Source organism: Carcharodon carcharias, chromosome 13 (genome assembly GCF_017639515.1).
Source record: "Carcharodon carcharias isolate sCarCar2 chromosome 13, sCarCar2.pri, whole genome shotgun sequence".
NCBI classification, from domain to species: domain Eukaryota; kingdom Metazoa; phylum Chordata; class Chondrichthyes; order Lamniformes; family Lamnidae; genus Carcharodon; species Carcharodon carcharias.
This window is the reverse complement of record NC_054479.1, coordinates 102,666,640-102,693,093: the sequence shown is the minus strand read 5'-3', so window position 1 is coordinate 102,693,093 and position 26,454 is coordinate 102,666,640. Positions and strand designations below refer to the sequence as shown.

General features: G+C 41.7%; 1 protein-coding gene across 1 annotated transcript in view; it reads left to right on the top strand.

The window, feature by feature from the left end:
• Nucleotides 1-984: 984 nt before the first annotated feature.
• Nucleotides 985-26,454, top strand: part of LOC121286123 (mucin-5AC-like) — a 181,153-nt gene continuing 155,683 nt past the window's right edge. Inside the window, exons 1-14 of the mRNA XM_041203111.1 lie at nucleotides 985-1,135; nucleotides 4,677-4,745; nucleotides 5,742-5,970; nucleotides 7,760-7,877; nucleotides 9,223-9,301; nucleotides 9,885-9,976; nucleotides 19,557-19,755; nucleotides 19,896-20,021; nucleotides 23,563-23,683; nucleotides 23,785-23,923; nucleotides 24,061-24,153; nucleotides 24,243-24,315; nucleotides 24,398-24,535; nucleotides 25,516-25,671. Coding sequence (XP_041059045.1) covers nucleotides 985-1,135; nucleotides 4,677-4,745; nucleotides 5,742-5,970; nucleotides 7,760-7,877; nucleotides 9,223-9,301; nucleotides 9,885-9,976; nucleotides 19,557-19,755; nucleotides 19,896-20,021; nucleotides 23,563-23,683; nucleotides 23,785-23,923; nucleotides 24,061-24,153; nucleotides 24,243-24,315; nucleotides 24,398-24,535; nucleotides 25,516-25,671 — 1,783 coding nt within the window. The remainder of the gene's footprint in view (nucleotides 1,136-4,676; nucleotides 4,746-5,741; nucleotides 5,971-7,759; nucleotides 7,878-9,222; nucleotides 9,302-9,884; nucleotides 9,977-19,556; nucleotides 19,756-19,895; nucleotides 20,022-23,562; nucleotides 23,684-23,784; nucleotides 23,924-24,060; nucleotides 24,154-24,242; nucleotides 24,316-24,397; nucleotides 24,536-25,515; nucleotides 25,672-26,454) is intronic.

Here is a 26,454-nt window from a genome sequence, read left to right as displayed (position 1 = left end):
AGGGTAAAGAGACAGAGCAGTTACAAGAACAGGTTTCTGCTATTTTTCCATCGTGTGTGATGAACAGAGTAATTGCTAAACAAAGTCCATCACCAGAGGGCAACATAATATCACGAGCAGATGTTAGAGTAGCTGAAACTTTACTTAACGTGAGGATAATTAAAAGTAAATGTTTGGTATGTCTTGCTGCTCAGAAAGCAGATGCAGAATTAAACAAGTTAGCACAGTCAGCTTACACTGAAGTTGAGGCCGAAGGAGTTCCAGAGTGTTATTATCTTAAAAAGGGAGTTCTGATGAAGAACTAGAGACACCCTCACAGACCTGCAGATGAGAAATGGACTGTTGTTCATCAGATAGCGGTACCGCCCAAAGATCGTAAGTGAGTAGCACACGAGATTCCCATGGCAGGACATGTAGAAATACGGAAAACTCAAGCATTGATAAACAGGCACTTTACCTGGCCAAGACTTCATAAGGACGTAGACTTTTGTAAGACATATTGCCATGAATACCCAAAGGATTGGGACAAAGGATTAGATTTCTCACTATTTGCTACCAGAGATTCTCCAAATGAATCTATTGGATTTAGTCTGCCTGAACTGATCTATGGTCATGAAATAAGAGGCCCATTAAAATTGATTAAAGAAAAGTTCCTGAAGCCAAAAGATGAATCCTCTATGTTGGATGTTTCTAGAAAGACGCACAGGAGCATGAAAAGTAGCACAAAAGCAAACTAACGGAAAAGAGTCGGAGAAACAAGTCAAGTCAAAGTCCAGCACACATGATCCAGAGCAGAGTAATGGTAAAGAGGCAAAATCCATAAGTAGAGATCATAAACAGAGTAAAAGCAGAGAGCGGGGAAAAAGGGCCAAATCAAAATCTAGAAATCGAGATAGAGAACAGAGTAAAGACAAAGAAAGAGGGAAAAGGGACAAATCTAGAAGCAAAGGTAGGGCAAAAGGCAAAGTAAAGAAAGAAAAAAACATGCAACCTCAAGAAGCAGAGGCAGGGAACAAAAAACACAATGAAAACTGGAATAAATCCAGTAGTAATGATGCAGAACAGGGAAAGAATAAAGATCAAGAGAAAAAGAGTAAAATCCAGAAGCAAGGAAAGGGATGGAGAAGCCGGTGGGGTACTTTTCCAAGAAACTAAATCAGTATCAAAGGAAGTACTCTACAATAGAAAAAGAAACTTTCGCATTGTTGTTGTCTCTTCGACACTATAAAATTTAGGTCCAACACGATAACAAAGACGCACTAATCTATACTGACCATAATCCGCTGGCGTTCATTGAGAAGTTTAAAACTCAAAATGCAAGTTTGTTTAGATGGAGTCTATTGTTTCAACCATTTAATGTAAAGATTGTCCACATTACTGGTAAACAGAATGTGATTGCGGATGCATTGTCCTGGGTGTAAAATACTGAAGTAAGTTAAAGGGTTAGGAAATGCTTAAAATTGTATAAAGGGGAAGAAGAATGAATGAATGTAAGTCTCACATTTTGCTATCCATCTGTCGTAAAACTGGTGATGAAATATGTTTTTGAAATGGCGTTTCATCCCTTTTAAGGTGGAGGCATGTAAAGAACATATTTTATCATTTTTCTTTATTTCTGTGGGACTGTGGGCTTTAAAAACTACCATGGCTGCTGTTGAAAGACCTGTTTACTGGAACAGGATGAGCAATACACAATGTTGCTATCTCCTGGAACAGAGTGTGTCATATTGGAACAAATGGTGCTAGAAAGGGGCCCTAAACTAAGGGTCTCTGCCTAGCAACAATATTTTAATTGGGCCCTGATCAGGTAACCAAGGTTTTGTGTGATAGCAGTGAGCAGAGCGATCCTAGCCTGCAAAAAGAACACACCTAAAATCTTTCTCTCCTGTGTGTATAAGATTCCAGTGAATCTACAAGGCTAGCTAGCTGGCTTTTTCTTCATATCTCTGTAACCTACTCTCTTTGAAAATAACCCCTGTCAAGAGGAAAAGGGGAAAATCACCAGTAGAGACATTGAAAAGCAAGTTTTCAACCAGTGGTCTACAGACTGAAAGTGCTGGAAGACCATCTCATGTCATTAACAATGAACTGCAAGGGATTTGGAAGACATCAATCAAAATCAACCCATCTAATCTTATACGCCAGATTGGTGCTATTGAAGTGTTTTATCTCACCTTTAAAATCCATGTTCTGTATATGTGTGCGTGCGTGTTTGTGTATAGGGGTTAAGAAGGGGTAGAGTTTAAGTTATATGGTTATAAGTTAGCAGTTTATATTTCTTTATTTTGCCACTGGTTACAGACAACTTGTTAAGTTTACAAACCTGGTGCTCGTATTCTGTTAACCTAAATTAGACAGTTAGTTAGAATTGGGCAATTTGGTGGTCTAATCAAACTTTTTGCATTTGTTCTTGGCTCAGGGAGCAATGGGGCTTGATATTGCAGTGCACTAGCCCCATTGAGTTGTGAGACAAAATACTGGCAAAAAACACCATGTTTTTGCCCCAAACCTTCACAAAACCCTCAGACCAATATCAGTATGATTTGGCTGAAACTTACAATCCCCAACACAGCTGGTCTGTCCAGTGTTGACTGTAGGCCTGAGTCAAGGTGACCAAACTCGGCCTTTCTTCTGACTGCAGCCCAAAGCCTTCAGGCCACTATCACCACGATTTGGCTGAAAACACTTACAATCCCGAACTCGGCTGCTCTGTCCAACGTGGAATGTAGGCCTGAGTCAATGTGACCAACCTTGACCTCCTTCCAACTGTAGCCCAGATACTCAGATTTGCTCTTCTTTTATAATAATATAACTCATGCATGTCAAAACATGTTTCCTGTTGTTCCAATGTCCATTTTGTTGATTCTACATAAAATCCAGACAAATGTCATCAGCTTCTGCTGGTTGAAACTATACAGGGTTTTCCATGGAAGATATAGCCAGATGGATATTATTACTTCTCATTGTAAGAGCAAACCTCCTGCTGTTTGAGGTGGCACAGTAACAGCACAGCAACAGCACCTAGCTCCAAAGTTAAAGAGGGCTTGAATGACCCTATTCCAGTACTATTGTCTGTGGTGCAGACCTTAATTGCATAATTCCTTGAGTGTATTGTATTGATAATATGTTCTTTGTGCCATTGTATTGGGTAATCAGACTTCTTGATTGCATTAGTTGATGGCAGGTAATGGCATTTCCCTGGTACCATTGTTCCCTGATAGCAGCCAGTCAATGTCCAAACCCTTTGGATGAGTCACTGTTTTTTTAACCATATGTCTGAATTAACCCCATGCTGCCCAGCCTTGTACTGCTGACTGCAGCTTATCTTTTTGTAATTTATAGTTCTAATCATGAGGTCAAAACATGTCTGTGGATTTGAAATTATGTTTCATAAATTTCCCAGACGGAGGGGATTTTGATCCTATGCTTATGAGGAAATGTTGGGCCTGAAACCATTGGAGTGTGAAGATTAAGAGGTGATCTTATTGAAATACATAAGATCCTGAGTGGATGCCAAGAGAATGTTTCCCCTTGTGGGAGAGACTAGAACAAATGGACGCAGTTTAAAAATAAGGGGGTTCCCTTTCAAGACAGAGATGTGATTTTTTTCTTTCTTTCAGAGGGCCATTAGTATGAGGAATTCTCTGCCCAGAGACCAGTGGAGGCTGGATTGAATATTTTAAAACCTGAGTTAGTTCTTGATTAACAAGGGAGTTAGGGAGTATAGGGATACACAGGAAAGTAGAGTTGAGGCCACAGTCAGGTCAGCCATGATCTTATCAAATGGCACAGCATGCTCGAGGGGCCAAATAGCCTACTCCTGCTCCTAATTCATATCTTTGTATGTAATGGACAAACTCTAACTTTTTCTGGCTTGTTTAGTAATGGGATGTGAATCACTCTGGGTTTCCTGAAGAAGTGAAAGGTACTATATAAAAGCTAGTTGTTAATAGCAACATTGTTTGGATTGCTTTGATCTATTGCTGTTATTATCTCATTGGAGTGCATTTACAGTGCTGGGCCTGTTGAACAGTTAGTTTTATCAGCAGCCCGTTTCTCTTGCTGATTTTTTTTTAATGAGACCTGCATTATATTTAACCAGCCTCAGTGCATCCAAAATTGTTCTGAGGGACTAAGTTGCTGGAATGGCCTCACCAACTTGCATACCACTGCTCTGCATAATAATACAAGAGGATTAGGGAGCAGCGGTCTGACAGTGAGGTGCCATGAAGCTAGCATACATCTACTGTCTCTCAATTACCCATTTTGGTGGTATGGCATGTACAGTAGTTCTCATCAGTTTTTGTATTCAGGTGTAGGCAAATGAGCTCTGTGGGAATTTGGGCATAACTTCCCATCGCAAAGGTCGAAGCTGGTGTGAATTTCAGTGTAATATCAGTGTAACTGAGATAGCGGAAATTCTGGGGCCAGTTTTTTCTTCCATCTGACATATTTCTACAAGATTAGATTGCATCAGGATGTAATATACCTTTACTTATTGTCTTTCTTTTCTTGGCTCCTAACAGTTATCTGAAGGAACCAGTGGGGTGCTCCTCTGGGGTTTCCATGGCTCTTTTGCTGAAGTCACAGCAGCAAGTGGCAAAATGCAATGGAAAGTACCTGCATTACTTGTATATCTGAGCCTAATCTAATATAAATGTCTTCTTCTGAACCAGGTTTGGATAGCTCACCTGAAAAACATGTCCCCAGATCTTTGGAGGAAACAACATCGGGTAGCAGTAGTGGTAAGTATATATTTATCCTTTTATAGAGATGTGTGAACTTTTAAAATTGTAATTTAAAAAAATGCCTTTTAGACAGATGCCAGTGTTAAGAAATAAAAGGTTTTCCACTCTCCGCATCCATGTCAATTATAGGACACTCCCAAGTTTAATGTAGCACAGTCAGTTATGGTCAAATTCTTGCAATTTCAGAAAAGTACCCTAATGCACAGCAAGATATTCAGTTTTCCTCACAGGCTGCATTTAGAAGCATGGAAAGTCCATTTTGTGCCTAATACCCCAAATGCTGCTGGCCTTTATTTATGAGCTTTAACTACCTATACTCCTACTTTTAGTGAGTATGAACAAAGAACATTGGAAAACAAATCGGACAGCCAGCCCTCAAGCTTGCTCAACTTCCTGATTTCACTCTTGAATGGCCTATAGCTCTAATTTTTAAGACTGTGCACCCTTGTTTTGAATTTCTTTGCCGGGGAAATAATTTCTCTTTAATATTACCCTATTGAATTATTCTATTGTTTTAAGTACATCAGTCTGATCATTGATTATCATTTAAATCTTCGATTTCTCTATTCGTCCACTTCGTTGTGTGTACGGTCCCAAAATGTATTACCTCACTCTTCTCTACATTTATTTGCAACTGTTATCTATTTGCATATTTTGCACCACTGTCAGAGACAAATTTCTCCCCCTTTATATCTTCCCAATATCTTTTATAGTTCACCCCATTGTTTAATAAATTGAGGCTATTGAATCATAGGGATTATGGGATGATTTGATGGAGGTGTCCCATACTGTCTGGTGTAACTGTTAATAAAGTAATCTAACAGCACTTCTTACCTACCAACTCATTCAGTGTTGAGATACTGGATTCCTCAATAAGGAAGCAACAAATAAAAACAATATCTGGATTTTTGTGCAATGTGATTAGGTTACTGTGTGCAGATTACAGGCCACTTCCTTCCATCACCATCTGATTGTATTTCAACTGTTTTACAGGGCTCTGCAGCACATGGGGAAATGGAGCATTCAGAACATTTGATGACAAGTTTTACCATTTTACATCAACCTGCAACTATATTCTGAGTCGCCAGTGCACAAGTGGTGCAGAGGATTTCAACATCCAAATTCGCCGAGGGTCAGACGGTAATCTAGAACACATTTACATCCAGATAGAAGGTGTCAAAATTCTGGTGGCGAATGGGACAATTTCACTTCAAGATGTGATGTAAGTTTTGACTGTATATGCTTTTTAATTACAGACCTCTTCGTTGTTTGCTGTACTTTTGGTTCTGGCTACCAACATGTCACTGAATATTTCAATATAATTAATATTAGAATCTGGTATCAAAATGACTTTTATAGGAAATTGAAGCAACAGGGAATGATACAGCTCAAGAGCAGGCCATTTATTCCATTGTGCAGATGCTGGCTCTTTGATAGGGTTGTCCAATTAATCTCAATCCCCTGCACTTTCCCCGTAGCCTTACAAATATTTCCTTTTACTAATCCAATTCTCTTTTCAATGCTATTCCTGAATCTGCTTCCTCTGCCACTGCCCCCCACCCCCAATGCCCCCCGCACCCACCCCCCACTCCCCCACCACCCTTTATGGCAGTATATTCCAGATCACAAAAAACTGAAAAAATTGTTTCCTCATGTTGCCTCTGGCTCTTTTGATAATCATGTTGAATCAGCGTCCTCTGGTTACTGACCATAGTACCACACAAACAGATTCTCCTTATTTACATGATTAATACCATTCATGATATTTAACACCATTGCGCATCGGTGGTGGAAGGAGTGAATATTTAAGGTGGTGAAGGGGTGTTTATCAAGCGGAGTTCCTTTGTCTTGGATGGTGTCGAGTTTCTTGAGTGTTGTTGGAGCTGCACTCATCCAGGCAAGTGGAGAATATTCCATCACTTCTGACTTGTGTCCAGTAGATGATGGACAGGATTTTGGGAGCCAGGGAATGAGTTACTCACTGCAGAATTCCAGGACTTCGACCTGCTCTTGTAGCCACAGTATTTATATGGCTTGTTCAGTTAAGTTTATGGTCAATGGTAACCCGAGGTTGTTGATGATGGGGGATTCAGCAATGGTATTGTCATTGAATGTCACGTGAAGATGGTTACATCCTCCATTGTTGGAAATGGTCATTGGCTGGCACTTTTGTGGTACAACAGTTACTTGCCACTTATCATAACAAGTCTAAAGGTTGTCCAGGTTTTGCTGCATATGGGCACAGACTGCTTCAGTACCTTTGTTCAGTGCTGAACTCTGTGCAATCATCAATGAACATCCCCACTTCTGACCTTATGATGGAAGGGAGGTCATTGATGGAACAGCTGAAGATGATTGGGCCTAGGACAATACCCAAAGGAACTCCTGCAGCAATGTCCTGGGACTGAGATGATTGATCTCCAACAACCACAATTCTTTGTGCTAGCTATGACTCTAATCAGGAGAGTTTCCTCGCTCTTACAATTTTGCTAGTGCTTCTTCATGCCATATTTGGTTAAATGTTGTCTTGATGTAAGGGCAAATGCTGCTTGATGTCAAGGGCCGTCACTCTAACCTCGCCCTTTGAGTTCAGCTCTTTGGTCCATGATTGGGCCAAGACTGCAAAGAGGTAAGGAGCTGAGTGGCCCTGACAGAACCCGAACTGAGCATCCGTGAACAGGTTATTGATGTGTAAGTGCCGTTTGATAGCTCTGTCATCGAGCCCTTTCATCACTTTGCTAATGATAGAAAGTAGACTGATAGGCTGTTGCTATGAAGCATGTGAAAATTTTATAGTACTTTGTAGCGATATTATTTGACATCATCCTGCTCCAAATTCCAAATCTTCAAATGAATTTGAAAAAAAATCTTTACTTGCCCAAAGTTGAATCGTGTGATGTATATCACTTATATAAGATGACATTTTAATTGTTTCTTATTTTAGCTTAGAATGACAGTTTCATTCAACATTATCTTTGTGGTCTTATGGTCTTAATATATTTATTTTACAGAATAAGTCTTCCACATCATGACAAGGTAATTGGCATCCATAAAAGTGGAATTTACACAAAACTTTCAAACAGGAAGCATACTATATCTGTGAACTGGAACAGTGAAGATGCATTATGGGTAAGTTGGTTTTATTCAGTAGTTGCATATTCATTTTTAATACAGTTTTACATTTATTTATCCAGTGGAGTAAACAGATGCAAATAGCACATTGTAATTGTGATTTTTTTCAATGGAGAACAATGTGTGTTCTTTTATTAAGAAATATAAATCTTCAGGTATGTTAATAAATGTCTGATTCTCAGTGATTGGTTTACTATTGGTCAACAATTTTACCTGAAAAAACAGCTACAGTAAATAAATAACTAGAAATCAGGCAGAGGCAAAATCTCCAGCAGCATCTAAAAATAGGCTACACCTTTCAGTAGGAGACTGTACGTTTTCAAGGAAGGAAGAGCTAGGTAGATTGAATGGGCTTCCTCATTTATATTCATCCTGTGATTAATAGATTTGTGAGCTGATAAAAGATTTGGATAATACCTGAGTTACAAAAGTAAAGGTTTAACTCTATGTCACTTTCATCCAAACTTTGTTGCCTGGTTACAGCCTGGTAACTTGTGTAGATGTAGCTTTTGCTGCTTTATAAAAGGCATGCATTATTTAGGCAGGTTGAATATCTGGGAAAGGCAGAAGCAACATGTGTCAAAACTGCCACAATTACAAATAAGCTAATGATGCCTTTTGTGTTTTTGTGAAAATGTTCCTTAGCTTGAGTTACTTCTTAGAGCTGGAGATTAGAAAACCCTTTCATCGTGTGGGCTGAGGGTCAGCATCAAGTACTCCCAGCTTGGAAAAGGCATAGATCAGATTGAGAGTATAGTTTCTCCAGCTTCATCTGAACTTTAGAAGTCTGTCAGCATGAGATGATTTCCATATTAGTTAAGATAACCTTTTTAATTTTATTTTCATCCTTGGGATGTCTGTGTCATTTATTGCCTATCGCTAATTGTCCTTGAACAGAATGCCTTGCTAGGCAATTTCAGAGATCATTTAAGAGCCAACTACATAATTTGGGTCTGGAGTCACTTGTAGGCTAGACTTGGCAAGAACTTCTCTACTGAAGATTATTAGTGAGCTAGATGAGATTTTACTAGAATCTGGTTGTTTCATGATTGTTGTTTATGAAACTAGCATTTTATTCTAGATTAGTTAAGTGAATTTAAAATCTCCCAGATGCTGTGGTGAGATTTGAACTCATGTCACCAGAGCATTAGTCCTGGGCTCTGAAGTAATATTTCAGTAACATTATTACTTTGCTACAGTCCTCGGAGATTCAGTTTTGAAGAAATAATTTTGGTAGAGATAGAAGCCAATTGTTTCTTACATATTATATATGATTTGGAACTGCCAAGTGAAGCTCTTTCAAACACATATCTAAAACTTTGCATTTATGTTTTATTTGTAGGTAACTCTTGATGAACAATATCAAGGACAATTGTGTGGCCTTTGTGGAAAATTTGATAAAAACAGCAGCAGCACTTATGGTAAAAACAACAAAATAAAATATAGTATTTCTGAAAAAAAAATGCTTTTCATCTTGCACTCATCAAGACAGATGCAAGAATGCCAAATTTCAAAGGAAGCAACAATTTATACTGCATGAGAAAGGGGTGCTGATTTGCTGGCAAGTTGACTCTGATTGGTCGAGGCATTGCCATGGAGCATGCACCAGGAAACAATTGTCCCCCAAGCTTTTGTTTAATTCATAAAACACACAATGCCTGGAAATATTCATTTTGCCTGCAGAGGACAGGTCATTGTGTATGAATATATGTAGCTTTTAGCAAGCATACATGTCATTGCAAGCCCGACTAATAATCTAAAATTAGTTGTTAGTGTAATTCTTAGCACAATCAAGATTGTTCAGCAAGTGCTGTCCAATCATGAAATCACATTAAACATCTAAGAAAGTGATTATTTTCTTCCTATACGGAGTTAGGTTTCTAATGATATAATTGCTTTTTATGCTATCTGACAGTCTCAAGGTAATTGCTGACATGTGTATTATCATTCTGGTCGATAATATTCAATGAATTCATTGTCATGTCTCCATTTTATTTTTTACAGATTTAACTTTTATAAATACAAACAAGCTGGATGTTTTGGGCCACACATGTTACAGCAGCCCCCATTCAAGTCAATCATGTGAAACAAGCAGTGTAAGTTTACAACCAGAAATATATTTTGAAGTAACTACAGAAAAACAAGAGAGGAACTTTGACCTGATAGTCATGTCTTACCTGTAAAAATTACACTGTCGCTGACAATAGCAGACAAATGCTAAGGACATATATTTCTCATTTCTCTGTTGTCCATTCATACTGCCAACTCTAGTCACCTTTCCTACTATGTGCATCTCAGTTTATTTAAGGAAGTCAGGTTGGAAAATGTATGTTTTCCCTGCCAGACTCAGTATCTATTCCCCAATCCACAACTCCAAGGGGAAAATTTTATGGAAGTAACAGGGGTCTCTGCCACTAGCTGAAGAGCCAGCGAGAGACCCGCATTGCCTCCTATGGGGAAGACCTGTGGAATTATGAGCCAATCAGACAATTAACAGGCCTTCCATAAGATCAGGACACCAGGGACGGGAAATCCTACATGCCGAGAGCTGCAGCTAATCAGAGACTGGCAGCTCTTTTGCTCAGCAGCATCGCTGGGGAGGGGGTGGCTGCTGCCAGATTGACGTCCACTGGAGATCTTGGATCATGGAAGAACTCAGGTTGCAGGTAAGTGATGGCAAGAAGGGTTTCACGGGATGTGGGTTGCGGGACTAAGGGATGTATGAGGCAAGGCAGCAAGGGCAGCAGTGTGGTTCTGAGTGGCACCCCTCACCTTCCCAATGCTGCATCCCTTGATCAGCCACTGAATGCTTCGAACAAAGGAATCCCCTTGGGAGAACACAAGCAACCCGCAGAGGTTTGCTTGTCATGCTCCCTACTTGGCAACAGGCCATCCCGCTGTTGGGTTAATAGCAGCTGCAGTGGGAAGAGGCCCTTAATTGGGCTTTACAGGGAGCTGGACCATTACAGCGAGATGATGGTGCAGTGGTAATGTCAGTGGACTAGCAATCCCGAGGCCCAGACTGATGCCATAGTGACATGGGTTCAAATCCCACTGCAACAGCTGGTTGAATTTAAATTCAAGTAATTAATCTGGAATATAAAGTTAATCTCAGTAATGGTGACCATGAAATTAGCATTGTAACATGTGATTCACTAATGTTCTTTGGGGAACAAAATCTGACATCCTTACCTGGTCTGGCCTACATGTCGACTCCAGAGCCCAGCAATGTGGTTGACTCTTAACTGCCCTCTGAAATGGCCTAGCAAACCACCCAGTTCAAGGACAACGGGAAATAAGCCCAAAAAAACTGGCTCCGGCAATTTTCTGGATTGGCCTTTAACTGCTGGACAAGTGGAAGCAAAGAGCTTTGTAAATGCAGAAGGGTGCTAATTTTTGTATTGCCCTCCCACAACCCTTAAATAAGTCTACCTTTGGCAGACTTCAAAGAACATCCTTAATCTAGCACCATGCCATTGCTGTTCCCTTACTCTTCTGTTCTCATATTCTTTCTGGTTTCCTGTTTGGATTCCTGCTTTTCTATCAGAATGGATTCAACATTAATTCCTGTCTGCAGCATAATTAAATGCCCAACAACATGACAGAGATCATTTTTTGTTCTCCTTGTACCTCTCTACAGTTCCAATGACCTGAAGTTTTCCACTTCCACTCTTCCAACACTTTTGGAATAGAATATGACAGATTAGAGGTCTAATGTTGTGTCTGAGATGTAGAAAGCATAGAACCAAAGAGGGAACTTTTAAGGTGGCAATGGGCTGAGGGTGGAGCTGTGGGGTGTGAGACGGGATGGGGTAACATGTGGGAAATCCAGAAGTGAATGCAATGCATCTGTCAGTATCTTTTGAATTTAACTTCCGGGTTTCCTGACTAAATGCTGTGATGGAAACCCACATGAGTTGATTTCAGTTGGACTATTTAAAGGGAGACTACAAAGATGACAGTTGACGAATTGAGGAGGCGGGGAAACAAAGGTGGTAATTGGCATTACGGATTCTCAACATTGCAGGGTTACATCTTGCTTTGCAGATGCCTCTCTAGACCTGATATTGTGGTCTGGAAGGGCCTATAGGGAGATACTCTACCCTGCCAATAGGAGCAAGATGCCTGCAAAGAGAGCAAGAAGGTATGGCTAGGGATTGCTGAGGAAGTTGGCAGCAGGAGTGTGGTGCCATATTCCTGGATACAATGTGGGAAGCAGCTTAATGACCTAATCAGGGCAGGAAAGGTGAGAACGGTGACAAACTCACCTACACAATGTACACATCACCCCAACTCCCTCACTCTGCCCTCCCATGTCTATTTCAGCACATCATGCCTCACACCAACTTACTTTGCAGCCAATTCTTTCAATGCACTTCATCACAATGCCATCTGTCTACCCACGGCTGACTCTCAATTTCATCTTAATGCAAAATTGTGCCTCACCCACATATCCAGCCTTTTTCAAATGTTGTCCATCCATCTGTTCAATACTTTTCTTTTTAGTCCCTTGCAGGAGAAGAGAACACAGAAGGGCAGGGTGAGGTAGACAATTGGTGGTGACCCTCCGGCCATCTCCATACTGACAGTTGCAGGGAAGCAGGTGCTGGAGATATGTGTGATATGCCTGGCCACAGGGAGACTGTGGCCCCCCACAACTACCTGGTGACAGAATTAAACATTACACAGCCACATGGCATACAACACTCACTCATGTTGAGTTAATCTCAGCAGAAATATGATCATATGTATAATGTTCACTTAAAACGATCTTATTGTGACAGTTCTAATTCATGCCTTCAATCTGCCAGGACACATGAATTGGTCCACAGGAATTGGTCTAGGAGAATCATGAGGACCTCTCAGAGGAGTTCCTATACTCTTGAGGGATCCACTGTCAATGGTCTCCTGGAGTCTATGTACTAGCTCACATACCCACACTTTGGTAGAACTGGTTAGACATATATTTGGGTAGTCACCTGGTAGTCACACATCATAAAGTTAGCAAGATGGTGGAGACAGGGACTGCAGTGGAGAGCTCATGTTGGAGGCTGCAGAATGCTCCAAGCTTTCTCAGCTGGGCGCAGATACTGAAGCTCTGGGCAGTTGATGAAGAGGTACTTTTGGAGCAGCAGCAATGAATATGCAAGGTACTGGCAGACATTCCAGTCAAAATGTGCCTACTTGCAGGGAGATTGAAGGAGTCAGCCTCGAGCATGAATAACAGAATGGATGGAATTTTCTGTGCCCACTGATATTGGGCGTGCTCGGCGATGTGAGTGGACAATATGGCAAGAAGGACAAAAATCACTTTCACGACGTCGTGAAACCAGTTTGCGATTGTCCGCTCAGCCCGTCGACAGTGGGCCACGTTTCCTGCCATCGGACATCAGGAACTTCATTGTAATGCATCTGCATGTCATTATAAGGCTAGTCAGCTGGACTCATCCCTCCCCACACCAGATAATTCGCTCTTGTCGGCGGTATTGCACACCGTCGTGTTTCACAACTGCACATAAATCACGTGCACTTCACTCAGGAATTCGAGATTTATTTGCCAACCTTGCTCCGAGCAGCATTCTCAGTCATCAGCAACAAGCTTTGCAGACAGCACCACATCACTTTTAGGGGGGCTCATGGGCATGTCTCTACCTACTAGACCAGTCATAAGCAGGGATGGCTTTGTATGGCTGCAGGGCTAGAGCTTGCTTGCGGAAGGGAGAGAAGTGGCCTCAGGCAAAGTAAGAGGCTGCAGGGTGAGGGCTGCACTGAGGAAGGAAGGTATCTCAGGGTGTGTGTAGGGGTACAAGTTGATCTGTGCAAGGGGCCTCAAGATGGTGAGGGCTGAGGAGGCAGCCTCCAGAGGAAATGAGGCCAGATGGACATGTGAGGGTGTGTGGGGGAGAGTGAATGGTGATGTTCCTTGAGCTGGCAGTGAGTGAGATGCCAGTGAATATGTGATGGGTTTGAATGTGAGTTTAGAGTGATGATATGGTTGCTTTACCCTGATGACACAGATGTGATCATTCATCCTCTATCTGCGCAGTATTGGCACTGATCAACGCTGCCATCACCTACCAAGCCTGAGTGGTAATGTTGCCACCCCTCCTGTGGCCAGAGCGGAGGTAGAGGGCATCACAGTGGGCCTCCACAGCGTCAAAAAGGAACTTGAGAGATGCATCACTAAACCGGGGGCTGCAGTCTTCTTGCTTTTTGGGGCCATGTCTTACTAGCAGCAGTCCTGGGCTGGAAGCAGAGAGGTGTGTGTGCGGCTGTGCTTTAAAGGTGGCACCCAGTGTGACGAAGCGGCGAGGTGGGTGTGGCGGGCGAATCGGAGCTCACCCACCATGGAAATGGCACATTTCTCGGGAATGCATAATTAACGTGGCGGGTTTGGGATGATATGATGTGAGAAGCCGCCATTGTGACTGATGGATAAAATGTCATTTTGCCTGCCCACTACTGTACCTAGTGCAAATTTGGGACGATTCCGCCCAATGTCACACACCTTTGCGATGATGTCTTAATCCATTGAAAGAATGGCCGCCTGCAAGGAGCATTGGCAGTCCAACACAGGTCCTAACAGTGGCTGGCACACTCTGAATACCACCTTAAATAGGATCCAAGGAACCCTAGCATTGACCGTTCAGCACCTCACTGATCCACAGCAAAGTGCTCTCCAGCTCATTGCTTGCAGGGAAGTGTGGGTGGGCCATGTGAGTGTAGATGGAAAAGGGGGACATGGAACTGGGAAGTCTGCTCGAAACTTGTTTCCCCCCTACCCCACATACTGCCTTGTGTCCCGATGGCTGAGTCTGCCTCTACTCAGGCCCAGGTGAATTAATCTTTGGCAGGGCCCTCATGGTTTCCAAAACCCAGAGGATATTGGTCAAGAGCATCTCAGCAGTCCGAGCAGCTATCTGAGCAGCCTCAGCTGAAACCACAGGAGGTGCATGACGAAGGAGTAGCAGAAAAAGGAAGAGTAAAGATTTGTATTTGCACAAGGTTATGAACATGGGCGCACACTGTTAGGTTATTAAGTTTCTCTTTAATTTATGAGCAACATAAATATTTTATATCTCACTCTCCTGTCTTGCCCATATTTTCCTGCTGCCTGATAAGTGACCATCTCGCTTGTGATGAATGGTGAAACACGACTTAAAGCCTAGCAATGGGTATCATTGAAAGGAATGCTTTGTGGATTGTGGGGGTGGGGGCTGGGGCCAAATGTGGCTGTCAGAGGGATCCAGTAGTGCAATCTAACTGAGTTGCACCATTATGGGAGCAAACTGGGTGGCATTGTGCAGTACTGTTGGAGCACTGGCTGCATGATTTTTTTCTTTATTCTTTCAAAGGCTGGCAAGGCCAGCATCAGGGCAATGCCTTGACTAATCAGGGTCATGCTGCCTGGTTTAAATTTCAAATAATGCTTGACAGTTATGATATCCCTGAGGAGCCCAAGCAATGAGGCTCAAGAGAGCTACAGTCAAAGCCATATAATAATGAGATGTTTCGCTGAACAAGCAGCTGGCATAGTAAAGATATTCTTCTGATGAAGGGTCATGGGGACTCGAAACGTCAACTGTATCCCTCTCTGCAGATGCTGTCAGACCTGCTGAGTTTTTCCAGGTATTTTTGTTGTTGTTAATGCTTGACAGTTAATTGTCAGTCACCATCAGTGGTGCATTCTCCATGGCAATGCCACTTGCCAACCAATCAGTACTCTATTCACATATAGTATAAATTGTTGTCTTTCCCCTCATATTGATATTATTGTGTGTCCTCATGAGTGCAAGATGAAAAGCTTAGACATGTCTCTTTCTTCAGCAATTGAATTTAAAGTGACAATACCTCTAGCCACTGTTTCCCCATAAATGCATGATGTTCCATATCCTTCTCCTCCTCCTCCGAAGAGGATCTGAACTCTGCACCTCCTGACGGTCCAGTCCTCCCTGCTATACTACATTGTGCAGGGTGCAGGACACCATGACCATTCTGGAAATTCTAGCTGCGCATATTGAAGGACACCTCCAGATTTACCTGAAGAATATCTTTACTATGCCAATTGCTTATTCAGCGAAACATCCCATTATTATATGGCTTTGACTGTATCTCTCTTGGGCCTCATTGCTTGGGCTCCTTAGGGATATCATCAGTCATGGTTTAAGGGGGAAACACTTGTCTCTAAGCAGCCAGCCAATATGTTTATTCTGTTTATTCCAAGATGCAAGATGCTCAGTGAGGGTGAACTGGCTTATGATGAATTAATCATAGAAACTCCCTATGAACCATGTGCACACATGCATACTCATGTTTCTTTGTTTGCAGACCAGCTGACCAGATCGAATTGAAATCAGCAGATTTTTTAGTTTTATTGAATTGAAATCCTTATGGTTTACAAACATTCCTGGGTGATCAGGGAAGGGGGTGGGGTGGGGGGGGGGGGTGGGGGGTGGTTGCTTCGATTGCCACTTTTGTACAGTTGACAACACCTTGCACCTGAGGGAAGCCAACCAGAGATGCAAACATGAGCGGCCCCTCACTCTGACTGGCATCATTGGTGATTAAGTCCACATAATCGTCTGCCTTGGCAAACATGGCACAGGTCATCTGTGTGATGCATTTGTGGATGTCTGACAGACATTGGTAAAGCATGGCCCCAGGTTCTCTTGGCAGCAGGTCCTCTTCCTGTAAGGTATGAATGTCTGCCACCACCTGATGTGAGCCTCTTAGCCTCCTGAGGAATTGGTGTTTAGACATGTCCAGGGGGCTGATTCTCTGCCTGTACGCACCCTTTGTTGGGGATCTCACCTTCTGTTAGGTGTACCTCTCTTCCAATTCCTTCTATCGTGTGGAGTGGCAGGTCAGTGAGGAGAAGGCTGCTGCTGCTGCCCCATCTGATGCTGCTGGTGGTTGTCCAAATGCTCACCCCCCTCACTGCTGTTGTTCCTGTTGTAGCTGCTGATCTTGGTATTCATCTGAGAGCCAAGTTAAAACAGCACTAGGGGCATCCATGCTGATGTGATATACGATGTGAGATCAGATGCATAAACCTTCCAAATAGTGGAAAACAACTCTAAATTTGTTACCTGTAAATTGTGAACTTAGAACAAGTACTGAAATCAAAAGCCTTTCACACAATTAAGCATGGGATGTGAGGTCTCAATACTTAGTGGAATTTTGTCTGTCATTTCTTCAGCCCCCTCATTTGCCATTGTGCTTTCACCTTGCTTTCACAGGCGAGTTCCAGGAAGCATGGGAAATCTATGTATCCACAGTTAAAGTTGAAAGTCTCTGTTAAAAAAGCTCCTAACCACCCATTAACATATTAAATTATCAAACTGCCTCTCCCAAGGGAGTTTCTCACATGTAGTTGAACATGCTACAGTTAAAAGTAAAAGTTGGCATGTTGGAGCTGGCTTTCCGATATGCTGTCAACTCCAGCACTTTTAACCCCAATCGACTCCCACCCTCGGCAACCTGCTCCCAAACCCACTTACTCTTGGAAGTTAAAATTACACCACAAAATCCACAAAGCTCAATACAGTTGAATTCAAATCCATAGCCTGCATGAAATATTGTTCAATATTTAAAAAGGAAACAAAGGGACCTTATCTTGAACTTAACTGCGATCTTGAATTAATTACATTCGAATGCCAAACCATTTAGAAATAAAGAATGTGTGAACTATTGAAAATGCTCTTTGGGCCCTACCTCCGCTTTCATATTTGAGAACTCAAATTCTTTTAGGTCATAATAACCCTAACCTATCAGGAAATATTTCCAGGTGTCAAGTTCTCAAACTTGTACTGCTGTATTTTATACAGAGCCAATTGTGTAAAGATATGTCAGACCTTCGGGCTCAAATTATGATTGATGGGTTTATTTAGCTTCTGGTTACCTTACTCTATAACAGGCCCAACAGCAATCTTAGGCACCAATCCTCTTGGGATCAGCAGTGGCTCTTTGAGATGCCCTGGTTACATCACCACATCTTTAGGACTCTTTCCCCTGGCAACAGTGTTTCCTCCACAAGTTAATCCCCTCGACTATAGTACTGAAGAGTTGTGCTCCAGAACCAGCTGTGCCCTTAGCCAAGCTGTTGCAGCACAGCTACAATACTGGCATCTACCTGACAATGTGGAAGATTGCCCAGGTATGTCCTGTGCACAAAAAGCAGACAAAACCAGTCCAACCATTAACAGCTCCATCAGTTTACTCCCAATCGTTTGGGTTCTTCTAGGGCCTCTTGGTTCCCTGCTGGCCTAGAGGTTAGGATTTGTTGCTGTCATCGCCGTGGCCCAGGTTTGATTCCCAGCCAGGGAATGAAGCTTTATGGTTGTTGTGGGGGCAGTTCGCTCAGTTGGCTGGATGGCTAGAATGTGGCGCAGAATAATGCCAACAGTTTAGGTTCAATCCCTGTAATGGCTGTGGTAGTTCATGAAGGCTTGCCTCCTTACCTTGTGCCATGCTTGATGTGGAATGGTGCCCCTCAAGCTATATAATTAATTGTCCATCTGTAATGGACATGGTTGACTATGGTTAATTACCAACCTCTCAGTCCCAGACCTCATTGCAACCCTGTTAGTTGAACTGGAAGCCTTTAAGAAGAAGCTAGATAAATACATGAGGGAGAATGGAATAGAAGGATATGCAAGCAAAAATCTGCACAAAAATATTTAAATATACAATAAAATATAAAGGCCCCAAAATTCCATGGTTGACAATCTCGGCAGTTGTTCTGAGATGAAGGCCAGCAATGTCCTCTAAACATTCCTGTAATATGCAGGGTTACTGGGAGGGCACTTCATTTCCAGGATGGCAACAAGCACAAGTAGAATTTGGTGCACATCTTTGGCATCCACCTGCCCATGTCTGCAGAAATATGGACCATCCAATTGTGGAAGTTGCCCGGTTCTTCCTGCCTTCTATCCCAGAAATGCTCCATTTCTTTGAAGACATTGGAAACAAAGCTATTTGCCTGCTCTAGAGTTTACTGGTGGGGCCCACTTCTGGAAGGTGGTACACCTCAGCTCTCTTGAAGTAACAGTGATTCTGTAATGCTTTGCTACTGGTGAGAATCAAGAGCGAAGTTTGTATGCTAACCTATCATGTACCTTCTAAGGGATAGATAGAAGGTCCACCTCTTACAAGGCAATCAGGAAAGTCCTAGTCAAACCTATGGTTTCCACTGGTCTCCTGCTGAAGCTAAGGGGGAGACTGCTGAAACCCCCATGGAAATTTGGGACTATAAGTTTTGTCTAAATAAGCTTGTAATTTGGTTGGGTTTCGTTTTGCAGGTTACCAAGCTTCCATTTCGGGTGGGTTTCATACACTTCTAGAAGCTACCACCTTCCAGTTTGGCAGCCAGTACACTTCTGGGGTGAGAACAGGCATGAGAGATCTTGAGTTAAAAAATTGCCCCCATTTCCTTCATTTTAGACCTAACAACTGGGTAAAATGAAGATGAAGTTTTCTGGCTACCCCAGTCGGCCCCTGTACACCCAGCAAGTAATGCTGACCTAATTTCTGTATGGAGCTCATCAGCTGTTGATTGTGTAATATCGGTAAAAATGAATTCACTTGCTCACATTTAGAACAGATGGGTGCACACCTTTCTGGAGCTTATAAATAAATGGGACTCTAATTTCGCTTGTTATGAATTTTCATTCTCAGCAATGTGAAGCAATTTCACTTCTGTTCCTGTCATGTTTTGAAAACCGTATGATTGGACAATATTGGAGGATGTGTCGGGCAGATGTTTGCAGCTGTAAAGGATCAGGGTGTAAATGTGCTTCTTTTGCGGAAATTGCACGGCAATGTGATAAAGGCACCTTTCGTTTGTGGAAAAACTGGAGGACAGACACAGAGTGTCGTAAGTAGTTTTCTTCCTAAGAAGACAAAGAACTAACAACTTTTACTCTCAAATCAAACTTGATTTCATGTGTTTTTACTTTGTAATAGTAGCTGTTTAAATTTTTGATATGATAAAAATCAGCAACATTTCGTTCTCAGCACTGCCCACCTGTCCTGGGAATCAGAGTTACGAGGAGTGTGGCCCTGCCTGTATTCCAAGCTGCACTGATCCAAATCCTCAACGACAGAGCGATCAGTGTGTGAATACTTGCGTATGTCCAGAAGGTAACTAGATACAAAGATATTGGAAGTCCTGTTGTATTATTCATTATCTAATTTTACCCAATTCTTGTGATATTGTGAATTAACATGACATCTAAATTTATTCTGATTGAAGGAATATTGGGAAGGGGTAATAGTTGAAACAGAAGCAGAGGCAATCGATGGTGGAGATGTAGAAAGATTTTTGTGCAAAACCAGGGTATAAAATGCAAATATATGATTATAAAGGGAAGATGTTACTAATGAGACTTAAAGGCTACAAAACTGGGATCCGTAGCGTCAAAGGTAGAATAGTGCATGCCGCACTGCTGTCCACTTCTGGCACGGTTCACACTTTACCCCATGTTGGGAAATGGGCACTAGCACTTTATGCATGCCAGCGGCATCAGGAGAGGTCCAATAGTGACATCAGTCAGCCATTCTGGCTGATTTGACCCAATTGTTTGACTTGGATTGCACAAGTCCACTGAACATCTGTGCTAATCACTCACAGTATGTTCAGCTGCACAAGACTTCACCCACTAGTGCTATTTAAAACAAAAATCCAACTTTCAGGAGAAATGTTTCTGACTTACCTCTGCTGTTGAGAAGTTTGTGGATGTACTGTGGCTTGTTTTTGGAGGTCTGATGGTGAGCTGAAGCATCCATTCCTGGAGGGTAAAGGATTTGATTCCTTGGACCAAGTCTGCAACAGATATGTGGCTGTAGTTGCAGTGCCTCTGTATCTGCAGCATTACAGAGAAATGAAGCAGAGGTTGGGAAGGGGTTGGAGATGGATCCTCCACAGAAGGCCCTACCACATGCAGAGAGACCACTTCCCATACTTCCACCTCATGCAGGACCAATGCTTGAGGCAACTCAGATCCAACTCGGAGGTCATTCGGCGCAATGTTCTGTGCCATATTGGAGACGTGTCCCTCTACGCTCCTTGACAGTGACAAAAGGCTGTCTGGCAGACTAGCCAATGCACTAAGGAAATTATAGTTAGATGGATCATATCTTGGTTGAACTGAGTATCTTTTTTATTTATCATTCAGTATTATCTATTTGTATACCGCCAATTTCTTCCAGGTAACTGTGGTTATTTAAGATATCTTACAAAATAATTTTCCAAGCAGATCCTTGTTAGGTTTTGCATGAGATGGAAAGCAGGATTCTTCTGCCAGTGGCCACTTTCTGGCAGGGCAGAATAGTACTTCAAGTCCCTCTGACACTGGTTCCAATTTCTGCCTCCAAGAGGGAGACTCCTAGTACAAAACCCCAGCAGGATTGCCACTGCACTACCAGAAGAGGAGACTGAGCATTTTAGGTGGCCTAAAAGTTCTGAAGATCAGCAGAGACCAATGTTAATAGTTAATGAATTGATTGTTTAATTGTATTATTGTATTCAGATGGTTGGCATTATCAGGGGATTCCCTTTTTTTATTCATTCATGGGATGTGGATGTGGCTGTCTGGGCTAGCATTTATTGACCATCCCTAGTTGCCCTTGAGAAGGTGGTGGTAAGCTGCCTTATTGAACCGCTGCAGTCCATGTGGTATAGGTACACGTGCAGTACTGTTAGGAAGGGAGTTCCAGGATTTGACCCAGTGACAGTGAAGGAATGATGAAATATTTCCAAGACAGGATGGTGTGTGGCTTGGAGGGGAGTTTCCAGGTGGTAGTGTTCCCATGTGCATTTTCACTGAAAATCCAATACCAATGTTTCAAAACCCTCCTTTACAAATGCTGCCCTTGTACTTCTAGATGATAGTGGTTGTGGGTTTGTAAGGTGCTGTCGAAGGAGCCTTGGTGAGTTCCTGTAGTGCATCTTGTAGATGGTACACACTGCTGCTACTATGCATTGGTGGTGGAGGAAGTGAATGTTTGTGGATGGAGTGCCAATCAAGTGGGCTGCTTTGCACTGGATGTTGTCAAGCTTTTTGAGTGTTGTTGGAGCTGTGCTTATCCAGGCAAATGGAGAGTATTCCATCACACTCCTGACTTATATCTTGTAGTTGCTGGGCAGACTTTGGGGAGTCAGGAGGTGAGTTACTCACCACAGGGTTCCTAGCCTCTGACCTGCTCTTGTAGCCACAATATTTATATGGCTAGTTCAGTTCAGTTTTTGGTCAATGGTAACACCAGAATGTTGATTGTGGGGGATTCAGCAATGGTAATGCCATTGAATCTATCAAGGCGTGATAGTTAGATTCTCTCTTGTTGGAGATGGTCATTGCCTGGCATTTGTGTGGGGCGAATATTACTTGTCACTTGTCAGCCCAAGCCTGGATATTGTCCAGGTCTTGCTGCATTAGGACATGGACTGCTTACGTCCCTATATATAGGGGCAGATGAAAAATTAATTTGGAGTTGCATTTTCGTAGTGTGTGCCTCTGTAAATAGAAGCTTATAAGTGTGTCAAGATTATAGACTCCACTATCATTCACTACCTTGCTCATTATCACTGGGATCACTGGAAACTAGCAGTATCAAAAGCAGACACCAGGTAAACCTGCCATAGTTCTGGATCACAAGCTCTCCATCATTTGTTTACAGTTGGGAGGAAGGGGAAAGATGGAGATTGGAACTTTCATTGAGAGTGGGTCGGGGGCAGGAGTTGTGAGGTTGTGGGAAACCTTAGACTCATAGACATTTACAGTACAGAAGGAGGCCATTTGGCCCATTGTGTCCACGCGGGTCAAAGATCTGACTACACTAATCCCATTTTCCAGCCCTTGGCCCATAGTCCTGGAGGCTATGGCTCTGACCCAAATTTTGCTGATTTTTTTTTAGCATTTTTCATTCTTCATTTTGAGTGGAAGCGCAGAGAAAAATCCATCCAGTAAAATTAACCCAGGTCTGATAATTTTATCATGATCCATAGTGCAGAATTGCAGTTGTATTCTCAATTCAAGAGTGTTTGTTTCTTTCCTGAACTTTTAGAGAGATGTGCAAATTGGAAATTGGCAGCTTTGGCAAAGGGATGGATGAAAAATCAATGGGTGAAACAATTCAGTGCATTTTCACTGAAAATCCAATACCAATGTTTCAAAACCCTCCTTTACAAATGCGGACAGCAGACGCTTGCTCATTTGCAAGCACAGGAAATAATCAGGATGCAGAAGGAATCCAAAATGGGGAATATTAAGGAAATGGAGATGGAACCCCACCGCCTATAAATACTCCTCTTAAGTCACACATCATTCTGACTTGGAAACATTTAATTTTCCTTTATCATTGCTAGATCAAAATCCTGGAACTCCCTACTTAACAGTACTCTGGGTGTAGCTACACAACACAGAGTGCAGTGATTCAATATAACACTCATTACCACCCTCTCAAGGGCAGTTAGGGGCAGTCAAAAAATTGGATGTCTTTTTTTCTAAATGTAAACCGCAAACAGCAATATATGTATATTTTGTCTGACATTAAAAATTATGCACGCTATTATTGAAATAATGGCAGAATAAGAACACTGCAGCATGCTCTGCCTCTTTAAATAAAAGCCATGTACTTGGCCTTGTGAATTAATGTACTTACATATTCATTTCAATATTTTAAGGCAAAGTTCTTGATAACATAAGAGGCACCAACAGATGCATCACTAAAAGTGCTTGTCCTTGCGAATACAGTGGAACGATTTATCAATCTGGAGAGATCAGAAACACTTCATGTCAGTCATGGTAAGCTTTGCATATCATTCACTTTCTACCACCAGGAATTTTCTGGGTTTTTTTTTGTGGAAATACTGCTATTTTGTTGTTGATTTTTCTTTTCTTCACAGCATTTGCGAAAGAGGAAAATGGTCATGCTCTTATCGCAGCTGTCCCGGGAGGTGTACAATTGAAGAAGCAACCTATTTCACCACGTTCGACAACACCTACTACAGTATGATCGGAGATTGTTCATACTACGCTGTTTATGTACGTAAGGCATATTAGCTGTTTCAAATTAAATTTATTGCTATAAATTGACGAGCATAATCACTGTTTCAGTATTCCAATTTTTAAAATTCTAGTTTTTTTAAACTCTTCCCCCTTCCCCCCCACAACCAAACCAGACAGAAGACTGGAACATCAAGGTAGAGCTCCACCAGTGTCAAGCAGCATTTAAACAGCCGTGTTTGCAGCGTATTACCTTAACTAAGAATCAGGTGAGAATTTGTAAAGTCATTTGTTTTCATATTTTAGTTCTGTCAATATGTTCGTTAAAATGATATGTACGCACATTTTTCTTTTATAGACCAACATTGTGTTCAGCAATGATGGCAAAGTATATTTCGATGGAAATGAAGTTTTAATTCCTCTGAGAACAGGTAAAACATGTTTTGTTCTGTTTTAGGAGACAAAATAAACGGTTAAAATTGAGTTGAATCTCCACTCTTTCTCTTTAAACAGGTGAAATAATAATATTTCAGCAATCTTCAATGTACATTCAAGTGGCAACTACATTTGGCCTAAAAATGCAAGTGCAGATACTTCCTATTATGCAGCTTTACATCTCACTGTCTGAGGATGCAAAGGGAAGCACAAAAGGTATGGCTAATAAAAGTACACTTATGCAAAATGACTCAGCCTTTGGCACTTTATTCAAAGAGAATTGCCTTAGGTTTGAAGTGACTCCACTTGGTCAGCATTATGGTATTTGTTTAAAATTCCTTTGTCTCTGAATGAAGACAATATTCTGCTTCACATAAATAATGAGCTGAGAGCAAAGCACAAGCAGACACTGCAGAGCCCCCATTTCCAATTGCAACCTCACAAGGTCTATGGCTATGAAGGAAGGGTCCTAAATGCTTCAAGCTTTTTTGTTCAGGAGTAAGCCGTCAGAGTATAGAAATTTAACCATAAATAATAGAAAATCAATGTTTTATATAAGCTATAGATAGGAAATAAGGTATCTTATACAAGACGTAGATGCACAAGTAAGATGTTTCTTCTCACCTCTTTTCTCTATGCTATAAGTCGTAATGTTCTCAATAAGGACTTTGCTGTGCCTGTTCTCTCTCCCATCTCATTCCTCTGTGCTTTCAGCAGATTAGTGAGGTTGCAGTTTACTATCCCACTTTCACTCCCCTCCATTGATTCCCACTGATTCAGCCTCCACCTGGCTATGGCCCATTTTCCATTCTGTTGCTCTGGCTCCATTGTTTGCCGTGTCTGTAGCCTATTTTGTAAACGTTCCTACTGCTTCTACTGTCAATTCTGGTTTTACACTAGGCTTATGTAAAGGGGATTGGGAAGTTACAAAGGGATATATAATATCATAACTATAAATTACTTTTCAAATCAGATGCACAGTAACACTGTGCATATAATATATACAAATGCCTTAATGTATTGATATTTCTGAAAATTAGAATCAATAATATCACTCCACAAGGTGACATGAGCAAAACAAAGTCATGTCATAATTTCCTTATCTCCCAATTAAATATTGTATAATCTTCACATCAATAAGAATGGATATGTGGTAACTGTTCTCTTGTGGTGACATGTATTATTTCTTGCCCTAGGGTTATGTGGCACCTTCAATGATGATGCAGATGATGACTTCCTGTCTGCACAGGGCATCGTGGAGAGTACACCCATTACTTTTGCTAATTCCTGGAAGACTGAGGACCATTGCTCCGAATCAACAATACCTTCTCCTTGCATTAGTTCAGAAAATGGTAATAGGCCATTATAATGTTCATTGAACTAAAAGAGTAATAGGTTTATTTTGTAATTTTTTTTACTAAGTCATTAAAATGGATCCCCTGAGATTTATTTTTTATGGGGAGGTGGTGGCATAGTGGTATTGTCGCTAGACTGGATCCCAGAGAACCAGGGTAATGCTCCGGGGACCCTGGTTTGAATCCCACCATGGCAGATGGTGGAATTTGAATTCAATAAAAACCTGGAATTAAAAGTCTAATGATGACCATGAAAATCCATTGTTGTAATAAACCCATCTGGTTCACTAATACCCTTTAGAGAAGGAAATCTGCTGTCCTTACCTCTGACCCCAATGTGGTTGACTCTTAAAATGCCCTCTGAAAAATGGGTAATAAATGCAATGCCCACATCCCATGAATGAATTTTTAAAAAATCAAGTTTTAAAACATAATGGGCGGGATCTTCTGGTCCCACTGCAAGTAAATGGACTTCTGGCTGCAGTGCTGCCTTGCCCATGGTCCCACCTGTGATGGGGCTGGAAAATCCTGGCCTACAATCCTGGCGATCATACGATTCAGGAAACTGCCCTTTTAACTCCTCCATTGGGAATTCAACCTGGTTCAGCTGTATGGCATGAAAAGCTTTTCTCTTTGTTAACTACAAGGATTCTTTAATTTTGAGCCATTAAATGCAGTACCTGCAAGAAACAAATCCACAGCCATCAAACTGCTCACAATTTTTTATTCATTAACCAATGATGACTATAGAGGTTGGTTGATTTGAAAAATGGAAATATT